This window comes from Prunus avium, chromosome 3, assembly GCF_965620075.1.
Source record: "Prunus avium chromosome 3, drPruAviu1.hap1.1, whole genome shotgun sequence".
Taxonomy (NCBI): Eukaryota; Viridiplantae; Streptophyta; class Magnoliopsida; order Rosales; family Rosaceae; genus Prunus; species Prunus avium.
In genome coordinates, this window is record NC_142286.1 from 37,894,037 (window position 1) to 37,921,875 (window position 27,839).

A 27,839-nucleotide genomic window follows, 5' to 3' on the forward strand; every position below is an offset into this window, starting at 1 on the left:
ACAAAATTAAGCGATAGTATATTATTGATAGACAAACAAAAGTACAAAGTAATTATGTGTTGAATATGAGTAAAACTTCTCCAGTGATCAAACACAACAACATGTTGAATTGTTCAAGAAAGAATCGCATAGCAATTTCAATTTAACTTTGTGATTCAATTTTGAACCGATTGGGGGCAGGCATTTATGGCATTGAATTGGTGTGAAGTTTGAAAGCAGTACAAACAAAGAGATGGGATTTTTTTGCAGTGAAGAAGTTGTATAATTGTGTGAGAAAGGAAGTATTTTTCAGTTTACGGTTGATGCAAACCACATGCTCAAAATACAGACAGGGGCTGCTCTGCTCTCATTTAAGACGCACGGTTGGCTGCAGTCGAGGCGATTAAAGACCCATGTGAATTGCCAAGTGCATTACACACTGAAATAAATGTTCATGTGCATAAATCTACAGCAAAATTAGAAATAGAAATTTCACTGAAACAGAATGAAGGATATGTCTCTGCTTGCTGATATCTAAAAGTGTGGCCCAAAATTCACCATTGCTTGCTCCTCTCCTTCCACACTGATCCACAGCTTTTAAGTTTCAACACAGCCTGGCTCTTCCTTATCCTTTGAAATTGAATTATTGGAAAATTAACAGTTGATTTCTCATTTTCCTCGTGTACCCTAAACGACATTACTATGGCATGCGGCTATGGGGACTTTTGAGCCACATAATAATAATATTGTGCTTTACTTCATTCACCATCAAATTATTGATCACATATCTTTTATCTATTTACATTAAAAACCTATTTTTACGAGGCCGCCCGATCAATAATTAATATGATCAATAAATATGATACGTACTAATCATGTAGATAAGTCGTTTGACATGACTGGTGGGGAGTGGGGAATTGGCAATAGGTCTTATTGAAGCTGTGAAATTCCACCGACAAAACAGAGCAGGATAGAGTTTTTTTTTTTAATGGGGTTAATTGGGTTTGTGAAGGAAAAAGGATTTATATTGGTGATGTTAAATGTTGAGTGTTTAAATGCATGGCTTGAGAGATCTCCTATGTAGGTGAAACTGAGTGGCATTTAAATGAAGCTACCTTTTTTCTGGTCCACATTCTGTCAAGTCTTTACTCTCAACTCTCACTGGGTCAATTTGGCACTAATTTAGCATTGTTGCTTGTTGACCTTTCAATTCAATCTTACTTTAAAACCCAACTTATAAAGTTCAATTAAGGTTGTGTTATTTTCTAATCTTATCTTAAAACCCAACTTAAACCTCATAAATATATGATTGTTTTCTCATGTGTGCCTCGTAAATACTAGTCATCATAGAAGAATATATTTTAATTGATATTTATTTTCTTTGATTTATTTGATCAAATATAAAGTGTGTAGTGAATTCCATCAAGGCATCATCTTTTTCATGATTTGTCTCACCAACTTCACTAGTAGTATGATATTTTCTGCTTTCAAAACTGGACACGTTGAAGATGTATCAACCATTCATTTGATTAGCCAATGCCCCATCAAAGTTTTAAGTTTTAAAGCTGCATCAAATTCAACTTAACCACCATTTCTTTTTCTAATGCTTAATTATGATGTCATCGATCTTTGATGTTTCAAGATATTAAGCATATACCAATTAACTCTCACAAAAGGACAATCCAAAGGAGTTGGTCCAAGTGGAAGGGGCTTGGATCCTTTAAATAAGAGGTCCTGGGTTCGATCACAGCCGCTTGCGAATAGAGCAGACTTTATTGGGAGAGGTCCCCGCTTTGCGCCCGACAGTACCTCGAGGGTTAGTCCCCGCAATCGCGCGGGGGATACCTTGGTTTTCACAAAAAAAAAGAAATAATTATGCAGAAAGAAAGCAACCAGTTGAAGCGCATGTTTTAAAATCAGCATCAGCAAGGTTTGTTAAATTAATGAAATTAGCAGACCTTAAATGCCTACAAGTGACATTATACCAACGAACACACATGCAATCAACCATCGGGACCGGGAGAAATCCCCCTTCCCTATAGTTTAGACTATCGCTTGTACTAAGAAAAAAAACCATTGGGACAGGGAGAGTGATCCGTTCAGAAACTTCAGAGAAAGAAAAATGAAAAACAAGCATCACCAATCTTCATATGTTGTTTGTTGGAACTGTAATGTAGCAACATTTTCTTTTTATTTTTTATTTTTTTACAATGAAGATACTTGAGGGATTCCAATAAGTAGGTATGAGGTTCAACTCTTCTACCAAAATCCAGTTAGTTTTTCTTTTTTCAATTTGAACACTGATTTGTTATCCATCTCACAGCAGCAATAAATTTTTTTTTAATGCCACCGCCAGGTTAGATGGAAGAGGAAGAGTAGACTTGGGAAATTGACAAGAATGTAGGCTTTCTAGGTCAATATCTTTTATCTCTACAAGTTACCCATTTTTGTATATTAGTATCAAAACTGAGGTCATCAAAATCTGGTTTTGATTTTGATTATGTTTTCAGTTTCCATTTTCATTTTGGTGCATTGATGTTGTGATTGTAGAGTACATGCTAGTTGACCTACTTGCCTTTAGCTTTCTTTTGCCATTATGAATTGTGTTTCCTGTTAATCTGCAATACATGCAAGTTACAACTAAGCAAAAGGAGATAGGAAAGGTGGACAAACTATTTCTGAAAAGGAGAATTTGACATCAAACCAACAGCAAAAAAGTCTATCATAAAAGATTCTTTTATTGGACATAAACATATATATAAATGTCCTTTGTAGTTCTTAAGTAGAAAAAAATATAAAGAAAAGACACAGAAGTTTCTTCAGGCTTCAGGTAAAAGTAAAAGCAAAAGCACTTAGTCTCTCGTTCACTTTACAACAATCAAAAGCCATCAGAATTCAGAATGAAACAAGTTGAAAGGGTGAAGTATTAACATTTGATGTGAGAGCTACAGCCAAAACTGTAATTATTTGCTTTCACAAGAATACAAAGCATGCATGCATGTCAAGCACATTTTATTACAATTTTTTTGGGGGGTACGAACTAGCCTATGAACATTGCAAAAGCAACCAAAAACTGCCTTGCCAATAGCATTCATCCTCCTATATATCACATGATCATGAAATTCAGACTTGTAATTCATTGACATGATTGGCAATTTGATCCCCAATCAGTTCTTCAAATCATCACTAACTCAAACTCTTTTGGTGCACTGTTGTGATTAGAACATTGGAGAGTCAGATGGAGAAGAATTCACCAAATTGAGAATACTATTCCAGTAATTCTTATTATCCTCATAGTAGTCACTACCACTTCCACTTCCACTGCCACCACCATTATCAGAGTCTCCGCGGCTGCCGCGCTCGCCATCTGACAAACTCTGTACTTCATCAGAGTTGTTAAGCAAAAGATCAGTGAACCCTTCTTGATCTGCCATGTCCACATTACTACTAACTCCTCCTCCTCCTCCATGATGATGATCATGAACCTCACCAGTCCATGCCCCTGCTTCCAGAGACATTGTGATGTGATCATGAAGCCCTGAAGTGAAAGACAAATGGGATTTCCAATCTTGATCATGATCACCTTCTTCTTTGGTCTCAGATGAACCTGAGGACCCCACAAACTCAATCATAGGCTGCATGATTGGAGGCATCACAACTGCTGATGCTGATGCATTTACATTAATCTGCTCAGAAGAATTATAAGTGAGTGTAGAAGTTGGAGACTCAAGATCAACATTAGATGATTTTGACGCTGGCCATCCACCACCAACATTCCAACCTTTAAACACATCCAAAGACCTTGCAGCAGCAGAAGGCATAGGCACCATTGATGATGAAGACTCCATCTTGTTGCTTGGGCTGCTTGTGAGCTGATGGATTAATGAACTGTGGGAACGCAGCTTGGATTCTCTGACAAGCCGGGCTTCGGCTTCGAGGCGAGCGCTCTCCCATTGCGCCATGTGGCTGAGGTTGGAGGCGTTCTTGGACTGACCGTCGACGGTGGAGAGTAGGGCATCGTTCTTTGGCTTGTGCGTGACGGGGTCGATGCCCATTTTGGCTAGCCTCTTCTTAAGATGCGTGTTCCAGTAGTTCTTTATCTCATTGTCTGTTCTCTTTGGCAAGTGAGTTGCTATGGCCGACCACCTGATCACCAAAGCCCAACACAACACGACAGAGTTGAGCATCAAAACTATGAAAACCCCAAGAGAAAAATCATAAACTACATCGATCCATCCATTTTACTAGCATCTTTTCATTTCATTAATATATATATTTGAAGAGAATTTCAAGAGGAGAGGACCCTTTTCATTTTAAATAATAGACTTGGATGTCAGAAGCAGTAAATGATACATGAAAAATGGTCGCAGAGGTCAAAACTTTGAATAGATGATTAGGTTAGAGAGTGAGTGGTTGGTTGAAGGTACTTGCTTGCGAGAGCACCACATTAATTCAAAGCATCTCATAATTCAACCAAATACTCAGGCAAAATATGGTTTTGCAGATCAAAAGCATCACAATTATTCAAAAGAAAGAAAGAAAGAAAGAGCTAGATGAATTTTCTTCTTAATTACAAAGAGTGAGAAGAAAGCTTAATTAAGATTGCTAATTAGTTATACTTAAGAAACAATGTGCATGATAACTCTTTAGATTAACACTAATTTTTACTTAAAACAACAAAATTAAGATAAATATACCTGTTCCCCAATAGGGCATGGAGTTGGATAATGGTTTGTTCTTCTTGCAAACTGAACTTTCCCCTCTTGATATCAGGTCTGAGATAGTTCGTCCATCTAAGCCTACAGCTCTTTCCACATCTCTGAAGCCCTACATACATAAACAAGTAAATTAACAAAAAAACCTTAATAAACTACTTAATTATATAATAATGTTATGTTTTACATGCAAAATATTATAACAATATAAAGAAGACTAATTACGAGTTGTTAATGAGCAAATGGAAATGGAAATCACCAGCTTTTGTGGGGAGGGCACGCCAACTGCCATGGCCATGTTCTTCAATGTAAGCCAAGAGTTTCTGGTCTTCTTCTGGTGTCCATGGTCCTTTCTTCAAACCCACCTTGTCACAGCAAGGTGACCTACCCATTTGAATTCTCAAGCAGCAAAGCAAGGCTTGTAGTTTCTGCTTCTTCTTTATATAGCTATAGCAACCTAGCTTTGGCTAGCACAAGAGAGAAGAAATCATATGGATGGAGAAAATTAAAGAGAGAGAGAGAGAGAGAGAGAGAGAGAGAGAGAAGGGGAGAAGGTGTCTTCAGTCTTTCCCTGAATTAATTTGTAAAACGAAGAAATGGGCAGAGAAGAAAGGTCAGCGACATAAATGGGATAAAGAAATAAATTTTGATCAGAGAGTATAATGTGGTACAACTCTCATGACAAAACTACCCTTAACCTTCTCTCACTTCTCTCTCTCTCTCTCCTCTCTCCAATGGCATCTGTATTATGCCACGTTCTTTAATTTGCTTTATATTAATGGCGTTTAAGAATTATTGCTCTATGTGATAGTCTAATGGTTTAAGAAATTTTCTTTTTTTATTTTGGATAAATTATTTTTGCATGTGTCAAACTGTGATTCACAAAAATGAAGAGTATCTTCTTACCAAGCATAAGGCAAACAGTATCCATGGTATCGTCTTTCAACATAAAAATTTAAGACAGGATCTCTTAGCGCAGATATTATCAAGAATAATAATAATTATTTTATTTTATTTTACACTTTCTTTCTTTCTTTAAATTTTTTTTTATATTATGTGTAATTTCTATCACTCGTCTTGCAATGAAAACACTCCCATTTCCTGCAGTTTGCAGTAGACCCATATTTATGACGAGAATAGTTCTCCACCTCTACATTAATAAACGCACCTTTAAAAAGGACTCTTTCTTTTTTTTCGAAAAAGTGAGAGCAATTGATAATTCATCAAAACTAGTATACATGCATTTTCAAATAAATTTACGACTTGATTTAAGAAAAAAAAAACTATATCATGGAATCCAATAACTTATTATTCAGAAGGGTTTCAAGTAAAATAGACAGGCTACCTAAAAAACTAGACTGGCGTTTTTTATTTTTTCGGTTCTAAGGGAGTCGAAGCTCAAAAACAAAACTACATAAACAACCCCACTCAATATTATCAATATATACATCCTCAGATGATTTTCCATTAATTTAAAAACATATTAATTTAAGCTAGATTTTAATGCTGACTCACTGTGTCTACATGCATGCAGACAGCAGTGCAGTCGATTATTAATTGAAGCCATATATTTATGCAGAGATGAGAAACTTGGCTATAACTCCTACAACAAAATCACTGGCCGCCTCTAGCATGTAATTATTCTTGCACCCAAATACAACTATTGCTTCAGAATAATCTCCTCAAATCTGCTCTGGGGTTTCAACACGAAATGAGGTAAAATATTTAATAACTGGTCCACATCACCTAGCTATCAATGGTCTGCTTGGTATAGTTAGCAAACAAATACTTTTCTACTCTCTCTCTCTTCTCTTAAAAAACAAACTCTGTCAGAGCATCCACAGTGGGGGAGTGTAAATTCGGGGATGTAAAGCCACTTTTACATCCCCTTTACACCTCCGGGGGGTGTAAATACGTTTTTTGCTCCAATGGGAAAAGATGTAAAAGATAAGATGTATAATTGTTTTGTTTGTCTTAATTCGTTTTTGTGTTAAATTTGTATTTTATGTTTACTTTATAAAATTAATTTTTTTTGTATTAGGTTAATTTTAATTTTTCAAACAAATATATCTAAAAATATTTAAATTCGGAGAAGATATGATTTCATCCAAAAACATTGGGGGAGCATGAAAACCACAAATGAGCAAACAACATGTGAATTTTTTTTCCAGCAATTACTGTAGTCGTGGGTCCCAGCCTTTTATTACAGCAAAAATAGATGTAAATATACATTTTATTTTACATCCCCATGGTGGTGATGTATATTTACATCCCTTTACATCTCCCCATTGGAGACGATTCCGGTGACAAGGGGTGTATATTTAACATACACCCCCATATACACCCCCCACTGTGGATGCTCTCAGAAATTCAAATTGCAGAGACTTTTTTTTTTCTCTGCTGCTGAGAGAAGAACTAATCGAGCTAGCCTATGTCATGGAAGTTTGTAAATTTGGGTAAGCTTAAGAGATTATAGCTCAAATTTGTCATTGTGTCACACTGAACTCAATACGCATATATGTCTGGGTGTGTTGCTCTAGCTAGTAAGTGTCAACCACTTCAGTTAACCTACTTCCTTTCTTTCTGCTCAAACGGGGGTGTAATTGTCTTTTACGATGCTTCCATAATATGTCACATCCAAATTCAATCGATGTGTCCCACTCCCAAATTCAAATATAAAAAGTTGAACAAAATAGTGAGCTAGCTAGTAACCCATGTAAATGAGGTTAACCATGGATGGCACTGCATATAAGAAAGTGAAATTTGAGTTTCAAGTAGTAAATTAAAGATATAGACTGTGGTGGCTCTTACCAGATGGAGATGGTGGGTCTCTCGAGCAATAACTGAACCAGGTCCAGAAGTTGCCCTGCCGAAAGAGGTACGCACTTGAAGAAGGTGGTGAATGGTGATGGAGACCTATATCTAGGGCTGCTGGAGGCTGCAGCTGATGCCAGTCGATTAATTACGACAATGGTAAATTTCTATCCGAGTTTCACTGTTTCTTGTTTCTTTTACAATTAGTAGTGATATTTCTAAACTCTCTTAGTGTACATAGAAAGGTGTTCGATCTCGAGTGTAAAGAGACAGACACATTGCATCCGAGTTGCTCAATTTAATATTTAATTCTATGATTATCAATGCATGACTAAAGTAAAATTGGGGTATGAGTCAAGTAACTAGTTTTGTAATGAATCCATAAATAAATCTGAAAGCAAAAGAATATTTAAGAGGGCAGTTTGGTAATTTAGAGAAAAGCTTGACTAATTTATTGAGATGGGGTCTACGCCACTGTGGGGGTGCAATCTTGAATGATAGGAAGCAAAGCATGAAAAGACAAAAGGAGGGGTCCCATGTGCCGTGGAAGTGCAAAATGCAAAATGCAAAATGTTGGATTTCGATCGAAAGGTTGATGATATTGGGAATTGGCTTTGGTGGGGTAAGAAGGACATTGGGGAGGGACACCATCTTAAATCCTACTTGATCACTGCCAGCTCTAGCGTTGTATATGGTCCAACAAGTTCTTAATTACCCTATTAAATTCAGTCCCATTACACTTGTCAAACCAATGCACCTCCACGTGCATACAAAGGATATGAATATATATTATATTTGAAGGACACCTTTAAAAAGGGTACTCTACGTATCTTTTTCCAAACGATCCAAACTATCTATTTTTTACATTCATATATCATCCTTACAAAAAATTAGACAAATCAAAAACCATTTCTTTCGACATTCAATTGTATCCTACAAAATCAATTAACACGGTACTTCAAGAAAGTATTAAAATTTCAATAACACAATTGAGTGGTAAAAAGATATCGAATTCAAGTGATTTTTTTAGAGATGATCTTTGAATAATTATCTAAAACATAAACGGTTTGGATTAGTGAAATACAATGCGTAGTTGGCCCTTCAAAGGTGTCCCTCAAATGATCTCTCAATGAAAGCTCTCTATATAAATATATATATAAGAGATCAAAAGGAGAAGAAGAAAAAGTAGATGTTTTTGAAATAGCAAATAGATGGATTCCATGAGATGATTAGATAAACCACTGTTTCTCCGTCACACTTACTTTAAAGATGTCATTTTTGGAAACAAAAGAAAATTTTATGTATATCAATAATAAGGTTCTTAATTAAGCTTAACATAGATGGATTAATGGACTAAATACATTCTCAAGTCAGGGAACTGTACTTAACCTACACTAATCTAAGCATATAATTTGATTAATATTAGGACAAAGTTGGTGAGAGAGAGAGAATTTCGACTAGCCTTGCCTTTGCAACTTGCCACTCCAATTTCAGTGCAGTGCAGGCTTCTCCTCTCTGGGCTTTGACTCGGCCTCTTTATTTTTTTTTGGGTCTGGACTCTGCCTCATTTGTATTCCTTCCACCCATTTGCTTCTTTTAACCCATATACTTTTTTAATGATCTTGGGAAGAATTAATGTTGGCCTTTGATGGTTCCCATATGCTTCTTTATGATCTTGGGAAGAATTAATGTTGGGAAAATGGTTGGACTTTGATTGTGAACTGATGATGATTAACTTTCATGGTAATAACTTATAGCTACTTTATCTCATTAAATTATTTATGACTAGCAGTTATATAGTTATTTTTTAGTACATTAGAGCATTTGTAATGGGTTTCTTAAACCACCTCTTTTGACAAATTTTAGGAAAGAATTGAAAAAATACAACTCCAAACCATGCTCCATATCCATCTTCTAAAATAAGGAGGCCTCTAGTCTAGGAGCTCCTAAATCTGAGGAGACAGAGAGAAATGACTCGTAGTCGCTCCCTATAATTTTATGTTGTTTTGTTTTATGCATATTTTAAACTTTTAATTAATGCTAAAATATGGAGTACGGTTGGAGTTGAAATTTTATAGAGAGCTTCTAAAATAGCTTTTGTGTGTTTTTAGCTAAATTCTAACTTAAAAAATAGGGAGCATGATTGTAGATGAATTTAGCTAAAAACACACAAAAGCTATTTTAGGAGCTCTCTATAAAATTTCAACTCCAATCATACTTCTCATTTAAAGAGTTATAAATGCTTTTAATATTTTTTATTTCAATTTTTGAATGCGGTGTAGACACAAAAGCAACAACAACAAAATAGTTGGTATTAAATAAATGGTTAAAATATTATTAAAATAAAGGAGCACTAAATTATAGGGAGCCACTAGGTATCCTTTAGGAGCTACTAGAGGTCTCCATATTTTATGAGGTGGATAGGCAACATAGTTGGACTTGGAGTTGTATTTTTTCAATTCCTCTTCCTAAAATTTATCTAAAGATGTGTTTTTGAATACAGTTAATTGTTTTCTTCAAAATTAGTGATTCCAGTACAGATTGGATTTTTGAAAAAGTAATGTATATGTGTATTTTTCACTACAAATTATATTATATATGTACATATTGGGCGAATTAATTTGACATTTTTGTATTTGATTGACGAATTTTTCATCGTACTTTTTCTTGAAAATACCACTAATTATACACATATGTATTTTGTACTCCCTTATATTATGAATTATAAACTCAAAAAAAAAAAAAAAAAAAAAAACACTATTGCGTACACGAACAATAACAAATGTTCCATAAAATAATTTATGAAACAAATGTCTATAACCATCCGTCTCCATGAATGCCAAAGAGAAAGAGAGCCTGATGCATACAGCGCCAAAAAAAAAAAAAAAAAAAAAAAAAGGCTTTCCGTTTTTGCCTGATTTTGTTCCATGCTTTATTTATTGTGTTCTGATTGTATTGAGATTCTTAGTGGATTTTTGGTGAAAACCAAGGTATCCCCCGCGCGATTGCGGGGACTAACCCTCGAGGTACTGTCGGGCACAAAGCGGGGACCTCTCCCAACAAAGTCTGCTCTATTCGCAAGCGAATGGGATCGAACCCAGGACCTCTTGTTTAAAGGATCCAAGCCCCTTCCACTTGGACCAACTCCTGTTGGTATTCTTAGTGGATTTCATTCCTACATATACTTGGACTTAATATATATATATATATATATATATAAATTCTCTTATACATCATATTGTATATAATTATATATTTCCCTGTTTAACTGGGGTTATTAGAAACCCTGTATATATATATATATATATATGATATTGCTTTGTGTTGTTTTATGCAAGTTTAATTTTTATTTTGGCAGACGTACACCATGAAAGGTAGTGATATCAAAACGAGGTATGGTGCAATACTGCTGGACCATCATCATCGTTTGAATGGTATTGATGATCTCCCGGAGGTTGTATTGATGGAAATTCTTTGTCGACTCCCATGCTATAAGTTTGTTTCCCATTGCAAGTGTGTGTCAAAGCGTTGGTGCAGTCTCATATCCGATCCTATTTTATTAGCCGCTGTGCATCTCTGCAAAGAGAATATAATCACCAGGAAACCCCCATCATTCTAATCAACCAAACAATAGAATTGCTCAATCGAATGTCCGATCCCCTAGAGCCCTTTTTCAGAAGATTCAAGAAGTTTCATGGCGGTTTGATCCAAGAAGAGCCAATGGTGGCAGGTAGGTACGTATAATGACTTACATTTGTGTTACACAGGCAAGTACTATGATCGTGATTACTACATATGCAATCCATACAGCCAATAATGGATTTCTCTTCCGCCCGTGCCTCCATGTGACGAAAAGATAGTACCAATAACCACTGGCGGACCCAAAACTTTTTTAGCGGAGGTGCAATATTGACTAAGTATGAAAAATGATTTTTCGGAATAATCATTTTCTCAAGATAATTTTTGGCGGCTTTTATTCCTTACACATCAAATAAGAAAATTTGGGGCTTAATAGGTCCGCCACTGCCAATAACAGAGGGGTTCATGTGCGATCTTCCCTACTATGTAATAATAACCCTAAGTATTGTGCAGCAAAAAAAGATGATGACCCGAAAGGACATAATAGTAATAATATTGCACAGATTAATACCAATTACAGGTGCAGGGTTGTGAGATTAATTTGTCCCTGTTATTTGAAAACTTACAGCAAATTCAAAGTGCAGATCTTCTCGTCAGAGACTGGTCAATGGAGAGAGACAATTGTGTCATCCCCACAAGATTTTGGTCTCGGTTGTGTAAAATCTCATATTTGCGAGTTCTTCCAAGTTGTGGTACCATGGTGGCCGACACCCGTTCCTAGACTACCACAACATGCTCATGCTCAGTCCGCCACTAAAAACCAAAGCCAGTGGGAGGAAGAAATGGGGAGGGTCATGGAGTCAGCTGCGCCTGATGAGGAGGATGTTAAGTTGCATGTAGCCAAAAAGTCGAGGACACATTGTTAGTAATAACTTGATGATATCTTGTTTGGTACAAACACAATGGCTTGTCTCTCACATCAGCTAAATTAAATAATGATGTCTCAACTTCACACCCTTTTCAGCCTTGCGAAGCTCAAGATACAATTCAGCAGGCTCGCGTAATGCAACATGCACAAAGCTCATATGTTTCACTGAACTCACATTTTCATCATCATTTTCCGACTCATCCATCACCAGATTACAAATAATACCCTCATATCCTCCATTCACCACCAGTCTCTGAGGAGAAGATCTGCACTTTGAATTTGCTGTATTCTATCTATCCCATATACAAAGTTGAAAGGGCACAGAAAGCTTAAATGAGGCAGATATGGATCCTGCTATTTTTCCATGATGGCCATTTTCTTTTTATATCTCCCTACTTTAGATTGGGCTCACACTGGACGATCCCATTGGCTGATCTAATTGAATTGGGTTCATAAGATCTAATAAACAGCAAAGCAAAGGAGAAAAACACATTACACGTTATTCACGGTACACACAAATAATTCCAGAGGACCAAGACTTGATGCTTGCGTTGGGTTGGGTGTATAGGTTTGAAGGGACCCAAATCTATAGGCCATATTCGGTTATATATTTTATTTTATTTTGTCAAATTTAAATTTTTCAACACATTATTTCGTAATCTTTTCCGTCAAATATAGAGCGAGAGAGAGAGAGAGTAGTAGTGATCGATTTAACTAGCTAAGACAAATAATGAATGCCATTTGTAAAAGTAGCCAAGGACGTACGCTACCAGCTCATTCAGTGTCTATACAATTTATCCAGCACAACAACCAGATACTGAGCACATCAAATTTTCCCAAATTGGAAAACTTTCCGTCCTTGTTGAATACAAAGTAACTACACCTTTATACATATAAGAAGAAGAAGAAGAAGAAGAAACGAAGAAATAAGCTTGAGATCTATATATAACCTTATCCTAAGTAAATTAAATATTTCCATGCAATTTTTATCCACTCAGTTATTACAGTGCTTTACAAATTGGGCTAACAAAATTTATCATCTTGGATAATGGCCTTATCTCTTATACTTTTTTACTTTTTCGGGCAGCTTATTAATTATTGGGGGGAATTAGTCAAATGCTACGATTTCTCATCCTTGATCATTTCATATGTGATCTCATGCTGGACCACATACGTATATACAGTCTGTCCCAAAAAAATATAAGGGAGATTCACTATTATACTCAATATATTAATTCAAATTATAATAAAAATCATTCATGAAATAAACTTTAGAAACACACCCAAACTCCATTTACAATATAACAAAGAGGCTTTGAAATTCCCATAAATTACAAAACTACCATCGATTTCTTAAAACAAGCTCAATCCCAAAATCTCATTACAATCATGCTAAAACACTCTATAGGGCATCAAAGTAATTTAATAATCAAAATTAAATTCAATAGGGTCTTTTGTTCTTTTTTCGGTTTATTTATAGAAATTAAATGGTGTAAGATGTATGTACTTACAATAGGTATATAACTAAATATCTCAAAATGAGTAATCAATTAATCATGATTAATTGGCTTGGTTCGTTGTGATAATTACCAATTAAGCGATTTACATGTGTGATGACTAGCTGTGACGTGGCAAAGTGGGCCACGTGAAGGGTGGATCCAACGAGCAAAGAGGGTGACGTAGGCTCGCCAAGCGGAACTGAACGACGTGTACAAGTAGTAGGAGTGGTGGCCCACTGGCCCTGGTGGGTGGGAATAAAATGAGCCTCCAACTGGTTGCAACCATCCTTTTTGCATGGGCGGCTCAGCCTAACTCGCTTTGTCCACACCAATTCTGATTTCTGAACAAGAATGGCTTTAATTACTTTTTCCACTCTTTTTTATTATTTTAATTCATATTTTATAAAAAAGTAATGCTAAGCTTACCACAATATGTACCACATCTCTAATATCTCTAATAGAGGCGGAATCCACAAATACAATGAGGTCCACCTCTATTAAAGAGGTGGTATACAATGTAGTAAGCTTAGCATTTTACTTTACAAAATATATTATCGTTCCATTTATCCATCAATACTTTCGAAATGGGTGAATCTCCTACTTCTCCCCTCCATTTTGAAAATTAATTAAAAAATATATAGTTTATTGTATCCTTAATGTTCGTATCGCTTATAAAAATTTGTAGTACGAATTTGTATCTAACACAAGTGATGTTGAGACCATTGATCTGCAACTCAATGTCATTTTCTAGTATGCTAGATCCCGTTCACGAAACTACAAGACTCTTATCTAATACGAGAGCATTCTTATAATCATTATCGACATCTTCTAAACACGAGGATGCAAAATATTTGGATGGTCTGTTTGGCGTAACTCAACAGCTAATTGAAACAGTAACCGACGAAATAGCACTGTTTATCAAATACCAAACTCTATACAGGATGCATATGTGATGTGAAGTTGAGAGGTGTACATACGCTTCCAAAATGTATACTGAACTTTTGTCTCTTCTGCTTCTGCATGCTCTACCTGACAAACTTCAACGGACAAACAAAATAACCTCAAATTAATAATTCCATATTTTTAAAAAAAAATTGTAATGGGTCATTATTTCATGCTAATCTTCCAACTAATAATTCCAACAAAAATATGATAATAGAAATTCTTTGTATATGGATCTTTTTCGGGTTGACAACTGACCACAGTAGAACATTGTGTCATGGTACAAAGAAACAGTTATGTCTTATGTCACTCCACAAGAAAAGGAACGTTAAAAATATGAAATAGTGTTCATCCATTTGATCATACACGGTATGATGTGGAGGTCCAGCTATATAAATTGCCTAAATTCAAGGCTTTCAAGAGATAATATTTTGCTGTTATTTTATACACACGATTATAATGCCAAGCTACTCGCTCTCTCTATACGTATGCAACTACGCACGAACAAAATATTTACGTTCGATATACTCTTTCCTTTATATTCGAATATATTGGTCTTGCAACAATATGTGTAAATCTACAAATAGTTTTTATTGATGAAATATGTAGAAATCACTGAGATCAAATTTGCTTTTTTCAATTGGTTTATCAAATGTTGAGAAAGAAAGAAATTATGTATATCCATAAATTAAAATAAAGAGAAATAGGCAAAGGACCGTGTAGTATGTTTGAGTTTAATATATTATTGTCCATTTCAATAGGAAATGTCCTCGAAAAAATATAATAACGGAAAACAAAATGCTTTTGATCTGAAATTTGTTATTGCTTTCTGTGACACTCCATACACGTTTGCCGTTGGTTATTGATCAACCAAAGGAACTCTCGGTTGGTGACCTAAAATAACCAATGAACATGAAAACAGAGAAAAAAGACGCATAAAAAAGTCGCGTTGCCAACTTACCACTGTTTAAGTTATAACTAATCTACCAAATTCATAAGAATTATCATTCAATAACGAATTAAATTTACACAAACAAGTGATATTCATTTTCATCCCATGGAATTTTTTTTTTTTTCTCTTTCTTGGTTCTTCTATGATTCAATCGAGAGTATCTATACACGGACACAATATAATTTAGCAACAATTAATTACAAATCCCTGAAATCCCTCTCTTAATTCATGCTAATCTTCCAACTAATAATTCCAGAGGCTGTCAAATTCTACAGGAGCAGATGAGTATGAAGGATCGTCCTGAACCATTTCTCTGTTCGACACAACGGAAGAGACATCCATGCTCAGGCCTGTGTCCTGTGAGAGCTCTGTTTTTGCACTGCGCCTCAAGTTTGGCGCTTGGTTTTCAAGCAGCATCCTCAGGAAGGACTGGTCCTGCATCAAAACAGAGTCTTGGTGCTGCAAGAATCCGATGTTTGGTGTGATTTGGTTGGAGTAGAAAGGGTTTAAGTGAGCAGAGGGGTTTGAACGAGACGAAGAAGCTAAAAGAGGGTTGTGGTTGCTGTTGCTGCTGTTGTGGTGGTTGTTGTTTTGGAAGCTATCAATTATATCCTCCTGAGTCCTCTGATCCTCCATCGGATCGGAGAAGCAGGACACATGAGACGTTTCGCAGACGGTGGTTCTCGTGTCGCTGTTGTAGGGTGAAGAATCCATTAAAGGTGGCAATAAAGAAGGGCGCAATTCGTTCCCGAAAGAGCCCAACCTCACCAACCCTGAAATATGAGTTTTCTTCCCACCACCACTCTTTTGGAAAATTCTGCAAATCACCCACTCGTTCTGAGAAACAAAGAAAGAGAAATCATTAACAAATAATACAAGAAAAAAACAATATGAAACAGAGCAAAAACAGAGCAAAATTTCATTTGCACCTTTGCTGTTTTGGGGAGATTATAGGCAGAGTATTTGCCTTCCAATCTATACTCATGCATGACCCAGTTGGTCTTTTCACCTTTGGGAGCTCTTCCTTTGTAGAAAACCAGAGTCTTCTTCATCCCAACAAGGGTTTTTGCCTTGTAAATCTCCTTATCTTTTCCTGTGGCTTTCCAGTACCCGGCATCAGTTGCTCTGTTTGTTCTTAGACCAGTTGGGTATTTTCTGTCTCTCACACAGAAGAAATACCATTCCCTTTCACCCATTTTAGCTCTCCCTTCATGGAACAAGCACAGAACACAAAGTAAGAAAACAAAAAACTGACCTGGGCAGCAGAGCAAAATGAGAGAAAATATTGGTTTAGTTTAGAAGAACTTACAAGGCAAATCCCAGGGCTCGCACTTGTTCAAATCTACCTCACCAATGGCTCTAGCACAAAAGCAGCTGTCAAGAACCTTAGGAGAAAGGTAATGACTTATGAGTTCTTCATCAGTCGGATGAAATCGGAACCCCGGAGGCAATTCCATCTGTTCATCTTCCTTACTAAACCCAGAAGCATTTTCCATTCCTTCAATTTCCCACTAAACCCTCTCTGTATCTCAAATGGGTTTCACCACCAATAAGCCCTAAATTCCCGAAATCTACACAGAAAAATCCCAAAGAACTATAAATTGCGAACTGGTTTCTACCAAAAACTTGTACACACAAGGAAAACAGAGCTAAGATGTTGTGAGATAAGGAAAACAAAAAGCTATGAAACTGAAAAGCTTCTAATTAACTGAGAGATGTTCCAAGATGTTTTCTCCAGGAAAAAAAATTGTGTCGAGAGGTACAGAACCCCGTTAAATACAGGTTTTGGGGGAGAAAGAAACGTGGGTTGTAAGGCAGCTTGGTGGGTAGTTTCAAAATTTCAGGCTCTCCCTTTTAACTTTTCTGTAATAATTCCCTTCTTCTTGACTTTGGAGCTAGCGACTGACCTCTGTCACCTGCATGTAAATGAGATAGCTAAGAACAGTTCTCTTCTTTCCAAATTTAAACTCTCTATCTGTAATTATTGACTTTAGGTAAAGAGAGATTTAGGGACCAAAGTCACGTTGTTAGTTATTTTGAAACTACCTAGTTTTACAAAAGTCGTCTAATGCGTGCAATAGTTTTATTTTCTTAATACCTAATTTTATTTTATTTTTCTTTGGCATTTAAAGGGCACAATAATTTTGCGGTTGAGTGATTGGCTGGATCTATTATGATACCCATAATACGTTTTTGACTATGTACGAAGAACTATGATCATTTCTCTATATCATACAAAAGTTCTATAGATAAAGAGAAAATATAAAAACAAATAGAAAGCTTATTGGTATAGGCGTGAGCGCATGTTGGAAGATTAGTTAGTATAACATCAAAACTCTAATTTTTAGTAGAAGATCTTTTTTTTTTCATATGATAGCTATTTTTGTGTGCAAAATCAAAAATCTTAGATCAAACATACCCATCACTGAAAATCATTTTAAAAATCAGCAAAAATAGTGCATATTTCTTGTCAAAATGACCACATTGCCCTCAATACGGAACATTTTGTCGAGCCAACAGATTGGCAGCTAATCAGAAATAAATGAAAGAAATTAATTTAATGAAATCATTTATATTATTACAAACTTTTAATTTATCAAAGAAACAAAATTTGGAAATTATCATAATTATTATGGGAGGGAGTTGGTTTGTTGGACTAGTAGACAAAAGAGACCATGCTACATGTGAGCATGTGACATTATCTTTCTGACTTCTTCATATATGGGAGGTGTGTTGTGTGAACAGTGTTCCTGCTTATGGTAATGCATGATTAGGGTTATGTGTCTGGTTGTATAGACATTCGTATGATATGACCCATCAAGGTCAAGGAATTGCGTTTTGGGGTTTTTGTGTGGTGCTCATGGACTAGCCATGTCATCATTCATGAACTTTGCTGCAACTTGAATTAGCCAAACAGACTGAATTTTCAGCCTTTGCGTTCACTACTTTTGCCTTTTATTACTTTGTCGTTCCAACCAAACTAAAAGTTCTGACAATAAAAACTGATTAAGCGTATATGTGGGTTAAGTCAGTTGATTGTAGCAGTGAAGTCGTCCCATTGCATTCAATATCGAATTTCTTTAATAGATTAGATTATTTAATGTAATTAGTTTTGTGAGTTCACACCAAATCAATCGTTTTAATTAAACACATGATCGGCAATTCCATAACCAATTTACGGTCCAATCCCATCAACCAAAGTTAAACTTCAACTTGATGAAAAGAAAGGGTAGACATTTTTAGGAATTTGGGTGGTGCATCAAAATCTCCACTGAACTTTTTTAGTAATTTTTCTATTTCCTCAAAAGAACCCATTCAAGAATTAACTTATATTAACAAGACTTGGGGTTGATTTGGGACTGCTTCTCTAGGAAGCACTGATACTCATTATAAGCATTTCTAACAAAAACGCGTTTTTAGTTGTCAAAAAACACTTTTGACCTTTTCAAAAGCACTCACAAACAAATTCTTATTGTCCTTGGGCACTTAATTAAGTAAATGGAGGATCCCTCTTAGCTGGCCCTGCCTTGAGAGGTTTATGTAGCATTAGGTCCCAACTATAGCTGTTTCACAATAAGTATGATTTTTCATAGTTATTATTATTACTGGCCTCACCTAATGCACATGGATGGGCGCGGGCATATAATCGTTTTTATGTGGTAAAGGCACAAACACTAAGGTCGTGCAATTAATTAGGTTGGAAACCGTCACGTTCCGGACATCACTCATTGAGTTTGGGATTTCTACTTTATCCCAAGTCCGTAACGTGACAAAAACAAATAGAAAACCGCAATTAATTAATCCACTTCCTTCGTATTGACTGAAAGGCATATTAGAGACTTGTGTTTAGCCGTAATATTGCATTTTGTACTAGCTATAGTGTGTTCCTCGTCAAACTTTGCTGCAAATTTTGTATTATTTAGTAATCCAAATTACCCCTTTAAATATTTAGGTGTTTGATTGAGTCAGGTTGAAAATGCAGATAAAAAATAAATGAATTTCATAAGAAAACAAAACATGCATGTGTATACACATCAAAGCATGTTTGTTTTGCCAAAACATGAGCTGTACATTCTCTCTAGGCCAACAAACAAATCAGCAAAATTTGGCTTTATTATTAGCTTGACGAAGAATTAATCTACTGTTTAACCTTTTACCTTCTTTAATTAATCTGGATAATGCCAAAACTAATCCCTTTCCTTTTCTCCTTTCCAGGAAACATTTTTAATAATGTAGGCGAAAGCGTGGGGGTAGGGACTTTTCTATTTTTAGTATTTCTAATCGTCTCGGCAACCTCCTTGATCGGACGGCTCGTATTGCTTCGTGCAGTCAATCTTAATATCTGCCATCCGTGTCCGAGAAAAAAGAATAGACTGTGCCGCCACTGCCGACGGAAAAGCAACCAAACTCATCAACTTGGCGAGTTCTGATTGGCTGAGACGAAAAGTTCCCACCGAACCTATATTAAAGTTTACGTTGACCGTTTGATCAAGTGCTGCGTTGGCACTGTGGGCCCTGCTTCCTCTGTTCCGACAATAAGCCACGATTGATATTGACACGTGGACAAACAGGGTTCGCAGAAAATGTTGACAAAGGTAAGAATACGTTGATTAAATTAATTAGAATTTAGAAGAGTAGGTTGGCCAAAAAAATAAATTTAGTTTATTCTATTTTTTTATTCTTTTTAATTTATAATATTTGGGATAGGGGCTTAGAGTTTCAATGATTAGGTATTGTTAGAAGGCAAATCATCATCACCTCAAAATGGGCTTCTTTTGTTGTTAATCATCACCTTAAAACGGCTTTGATTTTCAGTAAAAAGTGTAAAATAAAGTTAAACTTAAACAAGTAAACCACAAAGGACCCACTAGTGTAGTGATTTGGAGTATTTACTCCCTCAAGCAAGGTCCTGGGTTCGAGTCCTAGCATCAATGTAGTGTGTGTGAGTTTAGTATGCTATCGTCCATCTCAAAAAAAAAAAAAAAACAAGTAAACCAAAAAGATTAGCCACCTTAAAGGGTAAGATGAAGTATTAGTAAAACGATTCATATAACTTTCTACGTTTGACTGATATGGCCTCAATTGAAAATCAATTATATTATATGGTCCATCATCTAGCTGAGAAAGGTGTGGTTTACCAATTCATGGCTATGGTAGTCTAATAACTTGAATTCAACGTATTTTTGGCAAAACACGATAACAGATTTGCAACTATGTAATAAGAAAAACTTTTCGTCCATAGCAGTTCTAGGGACAAAAACAAAACTTGCTCAAAAGAGAGTTATCTATGAACTTACTGTCATTTTAAAGACTCTCTTTTGAGCAAATCTCATTTTGCATTTCTTCTCACCCGTGAATTACTTACTTTTAATTATATTCCCTTTCTCAAAAGGAATAATTGACATAGCATCTAGACCGAAAATATCACATATAATTAGATGTTGATATTGATTAAAGGCACTCCAACTTAGGTACCTAGGTGTGGGCTATAGCCTATGGTGGTGCTTAAAATTGACTTGACGATAGTATTAGTGCACCTAAATCAAACGATTGGGGGATATACGTTTATAGACTAATTAGAGATTAAGGGAATCTGATTCAAAGTATCTCATCAGTAAGACCAAATTCAGACAGTTCACAAACAAATCGGGAAACACACGTAGAAAGCTTTTGAGCTGCTTAATAAAAAAAGGGGATGAAGTTGTCCCATTTAATTCAAATTATCTTTGATAGTTGGAAAGAATGCCACAAAGTAGGGTTTAGGACCACAATCATCAGATAATATTATTGTTTCGGATTTTATTAATAATGTGTTTAATTATTTTTGTAATTTAAGTATAAAAAAAAAAGTGATATCTCCGAGTATCCCAGAAGAATGACATGTATACTAATTTATTATATCGTATAGTATTGTTGAAGTCAATGAGAACAAATCAACATACAACACATATTTGAAGGATAATATTTCTAAGTATATCCCAGTGACTGTTGTGTGTGACTACAAAGGTAATTAAATATTGTTAATTTTATTATGTAAGATGTGTAACCATATTATATTTGATATAATAGGATCTCGGAAAGGCGGCAAATCTTTTTATTTATTTATCAATTTGTTAATAACTATGTGTTTGTATATATAGAGAGCTTCAATTGAGAGATCCTCAAATAAGCAATTACTATGAAGATGAGACTTTCTGATTAACTTATTGTCGTGCTAGATCTTTGGGGACAATGTCGAAATCATTTCTTATGCAGGCAGTTGTAGTGCTGTTATTTCAAAGATTTGCCAACACATAAGTTTGATTTATTTATTCTCAATTATTTGAAACATATAAGGCCTTTGTTGTCACAAAAATTAAAAAGAAAAGAAAAAAGAAACACATAAGGCCTTCGAACAAAATGCATATCTACAGTACTCGCAAATGATTAGTCTTGTATTGTATTGGTGCCAAATTACCAATAATTATTTGACTTTTTCCTATCTTAGAATAAAGTGTGGGAAAAAAAGCCAGCTAAAAAAATTGTAGCTTAATGGCCCATTCTCAAAAAGATGGGTCAGGAATCTGGGCTGAAAGCCCAATTGGAATGCGTCATATTCTTGATATTTTTTGTTTCAATTTTAGTTTGGGCTCCCTCCAAGAATCATAGTGAAATGAGCAAATGAGAAAGCAGCATGAAACCGACGTGTAATGATCAGAAAGAGACCAAACGACAGGAGCGCCAACCGTCACCAACGGTCAAGCTTCTGGCAAAAATGTACCAACCTCCGAGCTCTCAAGCAAGTCCACGCTTCCATGGTCGTCAACGGCTTCAATTCAAACTATTCTGCTATCAGAGAACTCATCTTCGCCGGTGCTATGGCTATTTCAGGCACCATAGATTATGCCCACCAACTGTTCGTTCATGTTGCTGAACCAGATACCTTCATGTGGAATACCATGATCAGAGGCTCAGCTCAGAGCCAGAGCCCATTAAATGCGATTTTTCTGTATACCCAGATGGAAAATCGGCATGCAAGGCCCGATAGCTTCACTTTCCCGTTTATACTCAAGGCCTGCACTAAGCTTTCTTGGGTTAAGATGGGTATGGGGATTCATGGGAAGGTTGTGAGGTTCGGATTTGAGTCGAATACGTTTGTTAGAAATACCCTTATTTATTTCCATGCTAATTGTGGGGATTTGAAGATTGCGAGCGAGCTTTTTGATGCTTCGGCGAAGAGGGACGTTGTGCCATGGTCAGCTTTGACAGCAGGATATGCAAGAAGGGGGAAGTTGGATCAGGCCAGGCAACTTTTCGACGAAATGCCTGTTAAAGATTTGGTTTCTTGGAATGTGATGATTACAGGGTATGCAAAGCAAGGGGAGATGGAGAGTGCAAGGAAGCTCTTTGATGAGGTTCCGGAAAGAGATGTGGTGACTTGGAATGCAATGATTGCAGGTTATGTACTTTGCGGGTCGTATGAGCAGGCACTGCAGATGTTCGAGGAGATGAGCAGTCTTGGAGAAAAGCCTGATGAAGTGACCATGTTGAGTCTTTTGTCTGCTTGCACAGATATTGGAGATTTAGATGTTGGGCAAAAGATACATTCTGCCCTTCTGGAGATGGGTCGGGGAGATATGAGCATCATACTTGGAAATGCGCTTATAGATATGTACTCTAAGTGCGGGAGTATTGAAAGGGCACTTGAAGTGTTCCAGAGGATGAGGGACAAGGATGTGTCTTCGTGGAATTCGGTGATAGGAGGTTTGGCATTTCATGGCCATGCTGAGGAATCAGTTAATCTGTTTAAAGAGATGCGAAGGTTGAAAATCAGGCCAAATGAGATCACGTTTGTTGGAGTCTTGGTTGCTTGCAGTCATGCTGGGAAGGTTGAAGAGGGGCGCAGATATTTCAATCTCATGAAGAATAAGTACAAAATTGAGCCAAACATAAAGCATTATGGGTGTATGGTGGATATGTTAGGGCGTGCTGGGCTACTAGATGAAGCATTTGAATTCATAGAAAAAATGGAGATTGAACCCAATGCCATTGTTTGGAGGACTCTGCTTGGGGCTTGTAGAGTTCATGGAAATGTCGAGCTGGGAAGGCGAGCAAATGAGCGGCTACTTGAAATGAGAAGGGATGAAAGTGGGGATTTCGTGCTGCTATCAAACATATATGCTTCGCGAGGTGAGTGGCATGGGGTTGAAGAAGTGAGAAAGCTAATGGATGACAGTGGGGTGAAGAAGGAGCCTGGCTGTAGCTTAATTGAAACAGATAACAGCGATCTCATGCATTTTTTGTTTGATTCCAGGCCCAAGTCGATTTAAACACACCACAGATTCAAGTCTCAGATTGATAAGCCAGTGCTCTCATGTCATTATTTTGTCTCTTTAAATGGTTAAACATTAAAAATGGTCAGAAGTTCTTGTCTGATTTAGGAATGAGTTTGAACCCTTTGTGGCTACCATTTTTCGTTTGCCTTCTTTTCCACTCGTTCTTGCTGTCGAAAAAAAAAGCTATATATGTATTATAGTAGGTAGAGGGACATGAAAGGTTTAAGTGCAACATTTTATGAAGGTAGTCTCCCATTTATACTCAATAAAATGATAGACAGTGTTTGCATTGTAGCAGATCGAACTAGTTACAGTAAATAGAATTGAGATACAATAATTGGGCAAGGAAATGAAATGAAATACATAATACGGCATACGTTTTTCATATCAAATAAAGAAAAAAGAAACATTTTAGCTGACACACGATGGATTCAATCTTTCACTTACAATACACACGAACTGACAAACTGATGCACAAATCAATACATATATACGTGCATCGTTGAGAATGTATAAGACTGACACTCAACATCGAGGGAGGGCTGCAGCTGAGAGCAAGATTAGGAGTATAAAAACAACTCCTATAAAAGATCAAATTAAAGAGTCAGAGATGAGCTCGCAGGAGTTGAATTGTTGGCAGATTGCAAACCAATTTGCGCATTACCCTTGCTAGCTAAGTATACAGTAGCTGCTGCTACAGAGGCACCATGCCGTCAGAAGAGCCAGCATTGTCCACACAACGCAACCGTATAAATTCACTTCTATAAGACAAGAGCAAGCACAATGGATAGCATGATGTTGCAAAAAAAAAAAAATCTTAATTAGGTATTACAGTGTCGAAGAAGATCAAGATAATTCTGCTTCTTTTGGCGTTTCTTCGTACGATATGGCAACCACGAAAAATCTGTTCTTATAAGAAGCACAAGTTTATTAGTTCATGTAGCAGAAGAGACATTCATAAACACAGAAAACTTGACGTTCAGGAACACATACATGAACGTTGGAAGATCATCATTCCATGCTGTCTATATAGTCATGTAAAAGGTACAGCCATTTAGAATTTACAACACTTGACACTTTACTTTCGTCATTCTTCTTCTATGGCAAAATCAGTTGCATAAACTTACTTGTTTTGTGTACGATCCGGCAAGGAAGAAATTTTTTACGGGTCTCTTCCGATCAGGTCTAAACGGATCTTTTCCAGGTGCCTCCCGATAGAGAGATTGCCAAATTTTGGCAACAGATGACCAAGTGACTTCTAAACCTTGGGATGATGGGAATAAAGCCAAAACCTTGAATTGAAATTTTCAAAGTTCAGAATTTGATTGTTTTATCGATTTCTACCAACTGCAGATGAACTTGCTTAATGTATGAAACACACTTAATAAGCTAGTTACCTGTTTCGTCACTCTTGCTATAACTTCTTCGTTTGGTAAAGGTATGTAAGGATCACCTGGTGTCAAAATGTATCTGCAAGACGAAGAAGCATCAGCGCGAAGTTCAAAATCATAAAAGTGCAAATATTTCTGATACACAAAAATGGGCAAAGGATCATTAATCTCACATTATAATACATTTTCACACACTGAGATGCAAAATGAACTTTCAAGAAACCTCACAAATTTTGGTTTGAAAATTTCAAAATAAAGAGGGTGTCTGGTTATTTTATATGTAATCTCTACTTGTAAAACCTAAAGATTGAAAAATGTGATAACAATAATGCACATGTTTTCCTTACTGGAGGAGTGAACCTTGTCCCTCAATGTAGTAATCTTCCGGAGAAGTAAGTGCTAGGCCGGCAAAGCAAGAGAAATCTGCATCAGGAGTATAAAGAAGATTAGTAATCCCAAAGCTTGCTTCAATTTCCTATCAAACACAAGTATCCTTGTCCATTAGTCTTGTAATTCACCAGTAATATTTTAAAAGTTACAACAATTGTGTGAAAAATAATAACTAATTATAATTCAATTATGAACATGGAGAAAATAAACTGCGGAACATTCCCAGATTCAACTAAAAATTCAGAGAATACAACTCCCCCACCCCCACCAAAAAGAAAAAATAAAACGCAATCAGACAACTTTCACAGGTACACAAATGAATGGAGACCAAAATAAAGGATAACGATAGCTTTCATTCTTACACTATCCAAATTCCGTACATCCCTCAATGCTCCATCTGGATCAACCAGAGCCTTCACAACTGGACCTAATGCAAGAGCCACTGCATTTCTTGCTTTATCATAAGTCTGCATTTGAACAGTATTATACAGGAAACCATTAACAGAAATTTAATTGAGCAATAAGCTCCATTACAATTTGGTTCACTTCAAGAAGCTCTCTAAATGATAAAGGAAGAAAACATATGAATTTTTTTCTTTACTGGTTTTCCTGATTTAAGGCGAAAGCAATGCTTCATTCTCCATACTGGTATCCGAAGTAACGAGACATGACAATGCTTGCAGTAAAACCAGTAGCAGTGACTCCAATAGGGACAACCTACCTTAAACTGATTTGTAGACAAAAATGCAAGAATCCCATGTATTGGTGCTCCAATTGGGAACTGAAAATCAAATTCTGTGATGGAAAATTAAGTTATAGATAAGGTGCATTGGACATGAATAAATGAATTGTGACATAATGGAGCATGGCTAGATGAGGAAAGATTTATGAACAAATAAGATCAAGCACTGAGACATACCACCAATGTTACCCCCTTTGTTTACAAAAGTATGAGTATGATCCTTGACAAGTAGATTTTCGTCTGCGCCCACCTGTTTAAGTGAAGCACCAAGAATAAAAAATATCAGATATCATACAAACATTGTTAAAGAATAATAAAGATGTTTATAAGGATTTTTCCCAGGATATCAGGATCACCCAAATGTCATAGCAGTTCAACCAAGCAATATTTGTTCACCTTTTTCATTAATCGGAAAAGATTACTGTAGCAACCAAAGAAAACATGGAGTCCCATTTCAATGGGGTTTCAACGTTTATCAACATAGGAGCTCACTTTTCCACCAATGAAAGGCCTTGACTCATATATATCCACCAGCAGAATTTATATAGAACACATGTAACTAATTTCTTAGAAATAAACAACCTAGCTGAAAATCGGAAGTGAGCTGCTGAAACGTTTCAGCCAAAGTCCCCAATTTTAAAACGTTAAATCATATACTGAAGTAAAAAAGCTAAACAGAAAGAAACATACAATTCTGACATAATTGTGAGCAGTCGGAGGACTATAACATAAATTGGACCAACCTCGTGGCCTTGATCCAAAAGCTCAAATGCTGTTGACATGCCTGCAAGCCCAGCTCCAATTATAGCCACTTTGAGCTTGGGACCTCGGTAGTGTTCAGGTTCAGGTGGAAACAACCCTTTTGGAGCTGGCAGAGTAAACATTCATCTCAGAATGCTAACTTAATAGTGCTCCCATCACCAGTTTCCTCAAATTCATTATAATTCACCGAAAGTAAGTAAGAATATCCAGAAATCAAAAGAGACTGAATAGCAATAAACACAGAGATAATTGTCAAATTGAAGCTAAAAAAGATGGGAACTTTACCATTTACACTCATGTCAGAAACATTAGGCCTGTCTGGTAACGTTTTTAGAGAATGTTTTCAGAGAATATTTTCAGAGAATGAAAACGAGAAAACGAATTTGCATTTTCAGGATTCAAGAATGCGTCTGGTAGATTAATTAGAAAACATATTCAAAAAATAAAAACAGTGAAAACGTGTCTGGTAGTACAATTTGAGAATAATAATATGTAAGTTATTTTTCAAGTATATTTTTGCTAATGTATGTTCTATAAAAAATAAAAAAATTCTAATGTTATAAAAACCTAGAATTATCTTTAATAATAAGTGAAAATGATAAATAAAGAGGTGGAATTTTCTTCTTCGAAACAGGTAGAACTACGAAAATAGAAGATAAAAAAAACAAATAAGGGAGAACACATAAAAAAAACAATTTCCATATGTTTCTTGGTCAACCAAGAAAATCATGAATTGTTTCCTATTGGTTTATTGAAATATATATTCTATATTCATTAATTAAAATTTTTTGGCTAGATAAAAACTCCTTCCCAGCCCCGTTTCTTTCTTTC

At 36.1% G+C, this 27,839-nt stretch overlaps 4 protein-coding genes and 1 long non-coding RNA gene across 5 annotated transcripts; 1 reads left to right on the forward strand and 4 right to left on the reverse strand.

The window, feature by feature from the left end:
• Positions 1-2,670: 2,670 nt before the first annotated feature.
• On the reverse strand, positions 2,671-5,284 carry MYB16 (myb domain protein 16). The gene is made up of 3 exons (XM_021956820.2): positions 4,954-5,284; positions 4,677-4,806; positions 2,671-4,125 (listed from the first exon to the last, which is right to left on the reverse strand). The coding sequence occupies exons 1-3, from the start codon at positions 5,084-5,086 to the stop codon at positions 3,198-3,200; spliced, it is 1,191 nt and encodes a 396-aa protein (XP_021812512.1). The 5' UTR covers positions 5,087-5,284; the 3' UTR covers positions 2,671-3,197.
• Positions 5,285-15,440: 10,156 nt separating this feature from the next.
• On the reverse strand, positions 15,441-17,257 carry LOC110755585 (NAC domain containing protein 3). The gene is made up of 3 exons (XM_021956815.2): positions 16,718-17,257; positions 16,338-16,615; positions 15,441-16,245 (listed from the first exon to the last, which is right to left on the reverse strand). The coding sequence occupies exons 1-3, from the start codon at positions 16,902-16,904 to the stop codon at positions 15,652-15,654; spliced, it is 1,059 nt and encodes a 352-aa protein (XP_021812507.2). The 5' UTR covers positions 16,905-17,257; the 3' UTR covers positions 15,441-15,651.
• Positions 17,258-21,975: 4,718 nt separating this feature from the next.
• Positions 21,976-23,873, forward strand: LOC110747007 (Pentatricopeptide repeat (PPR) superfamily protein). The gene has a single exon (XM_021947222.2). The coding sequence runs from the start codon at positions 22,098-22,100 to the stop codon at positions 23,715-23,717; it is 1,620 nt and encodes a 539-aa protein (XP_021802914.2). The 5' UTR covers positions 21,976-22,097; the 3' UTR covers positions 23,718-23,873.
• A 164-nt stretch (positions 23,874-24,037) lies between these two features.
• Positions 24,038-24,830, reverse strand: LOC148296095 (uncharacterized). Its single transcript, XR_015834469.1, has 2 exons — positions 24,388-24,830; positions 24,038-24,304 (listed from the first exon to the last, which is right to left on the reverse strand). It is a non-coding gene; the product is annotated as an uncharacterized LOC148296095 (long non-coding RNA).
• A 118-nt stretch (positions 24,831-24,948) lies between these two features.
• LOC110755575 (zeta-carotene desaturase, chloroplastic/chromoplastic-like) lies at positions 24,949-27,314 on the reverse strand. The gene is made up of 8 exons (XM_088250240.1): positions 27,294-27,314; positions 26,990-27,114; positions 26,424-26,496; positions 26,226-26,299; positions 25,867-25,971; positions 25,462-25,537; positions 25,121-25,193; positions 24,949-25,015 (listed from the first exon to the last, which is right to left on the reverse strand). Exons 1-6 carry the CDS (start codon positions 27,304-27,306, stop codon positions 25,514-25,516), a joined length of 414 nt encoding a protein of 137 aa, XP_088106366.1. The 5' UTR covers positions 27,307-27,314; the 3' UTR covers positions 24,949-25,015; positions 25,121-25,193; positions 25,462-25,513.
• Between the last annotated feature and the right edge of the window lie 525 nt (positions 27,315-27,839).

Coding starts and splice junctions, on each gene's coding strand:
- LOC110755585 (XM_021956815.2), bottom strand. CDS start 16,904: ATGGAAAATGCTTCTGGGTTTAGTAAGGAAGATGAACAGATGGAATTG. Junction 16,616..16,717: donor CGAGCCCTGGGATTTGCCTT/GTAAGTTCTTCT, acceptor TGTTCCATGAAG/GGAGAGCTAAAATGGGTGAA. Junction 16,246..16,337: donor ATCTCCCCAAAACAGCAAAG/GTGCAAATGAAA, acceptor TTTGTTTCTCAG/AACGAGTGGGTGATTTGCAG.
- MYB16 (XM_021956820.2), bottom strand. CDS start 5,086: ATGGGTAGGTCACCTTGCTGTGACAAGGTGGGTTTGAAGAAAGGACCA. Junction 4,807..4,953: donor TGCCCTCCCCACAAAAGCTG/GTGATTTCCATT, acceptor TTATGTATGTAG/GGCTTCAGAGATGTGGAAAG. Junction 4,126..4,676: donor CATGCCCTATTGGGGAACAG/GTATATTTATCT, acceptor TTTGGTGATCAG/GTGGTCGGCCATAGCAACTC.
- LOC110755575 (XM_088250240.1), bottom strand. Junction 26,300..26,423: donor CAAAGGGGGTAACATTGGTG/GTATGTCTCAGT, acceptor TTTCCATCACAG/AATTTGATTTTCAGTTCCCA. Junction 25,972..26,225: donor TGTCTACAAATCAGTTTAAG/GTAGGTTGTCCC, acceptor GTTCAAATGCAG/ACTTATGATAAAGCAAGAAA.
- LOC110747007 (XM_021947222.2), top strand. CDS start 22,098: ATGATCAGAAAGAGACCAAACGACAGGAGCGCCAACCGTCACCAACGG.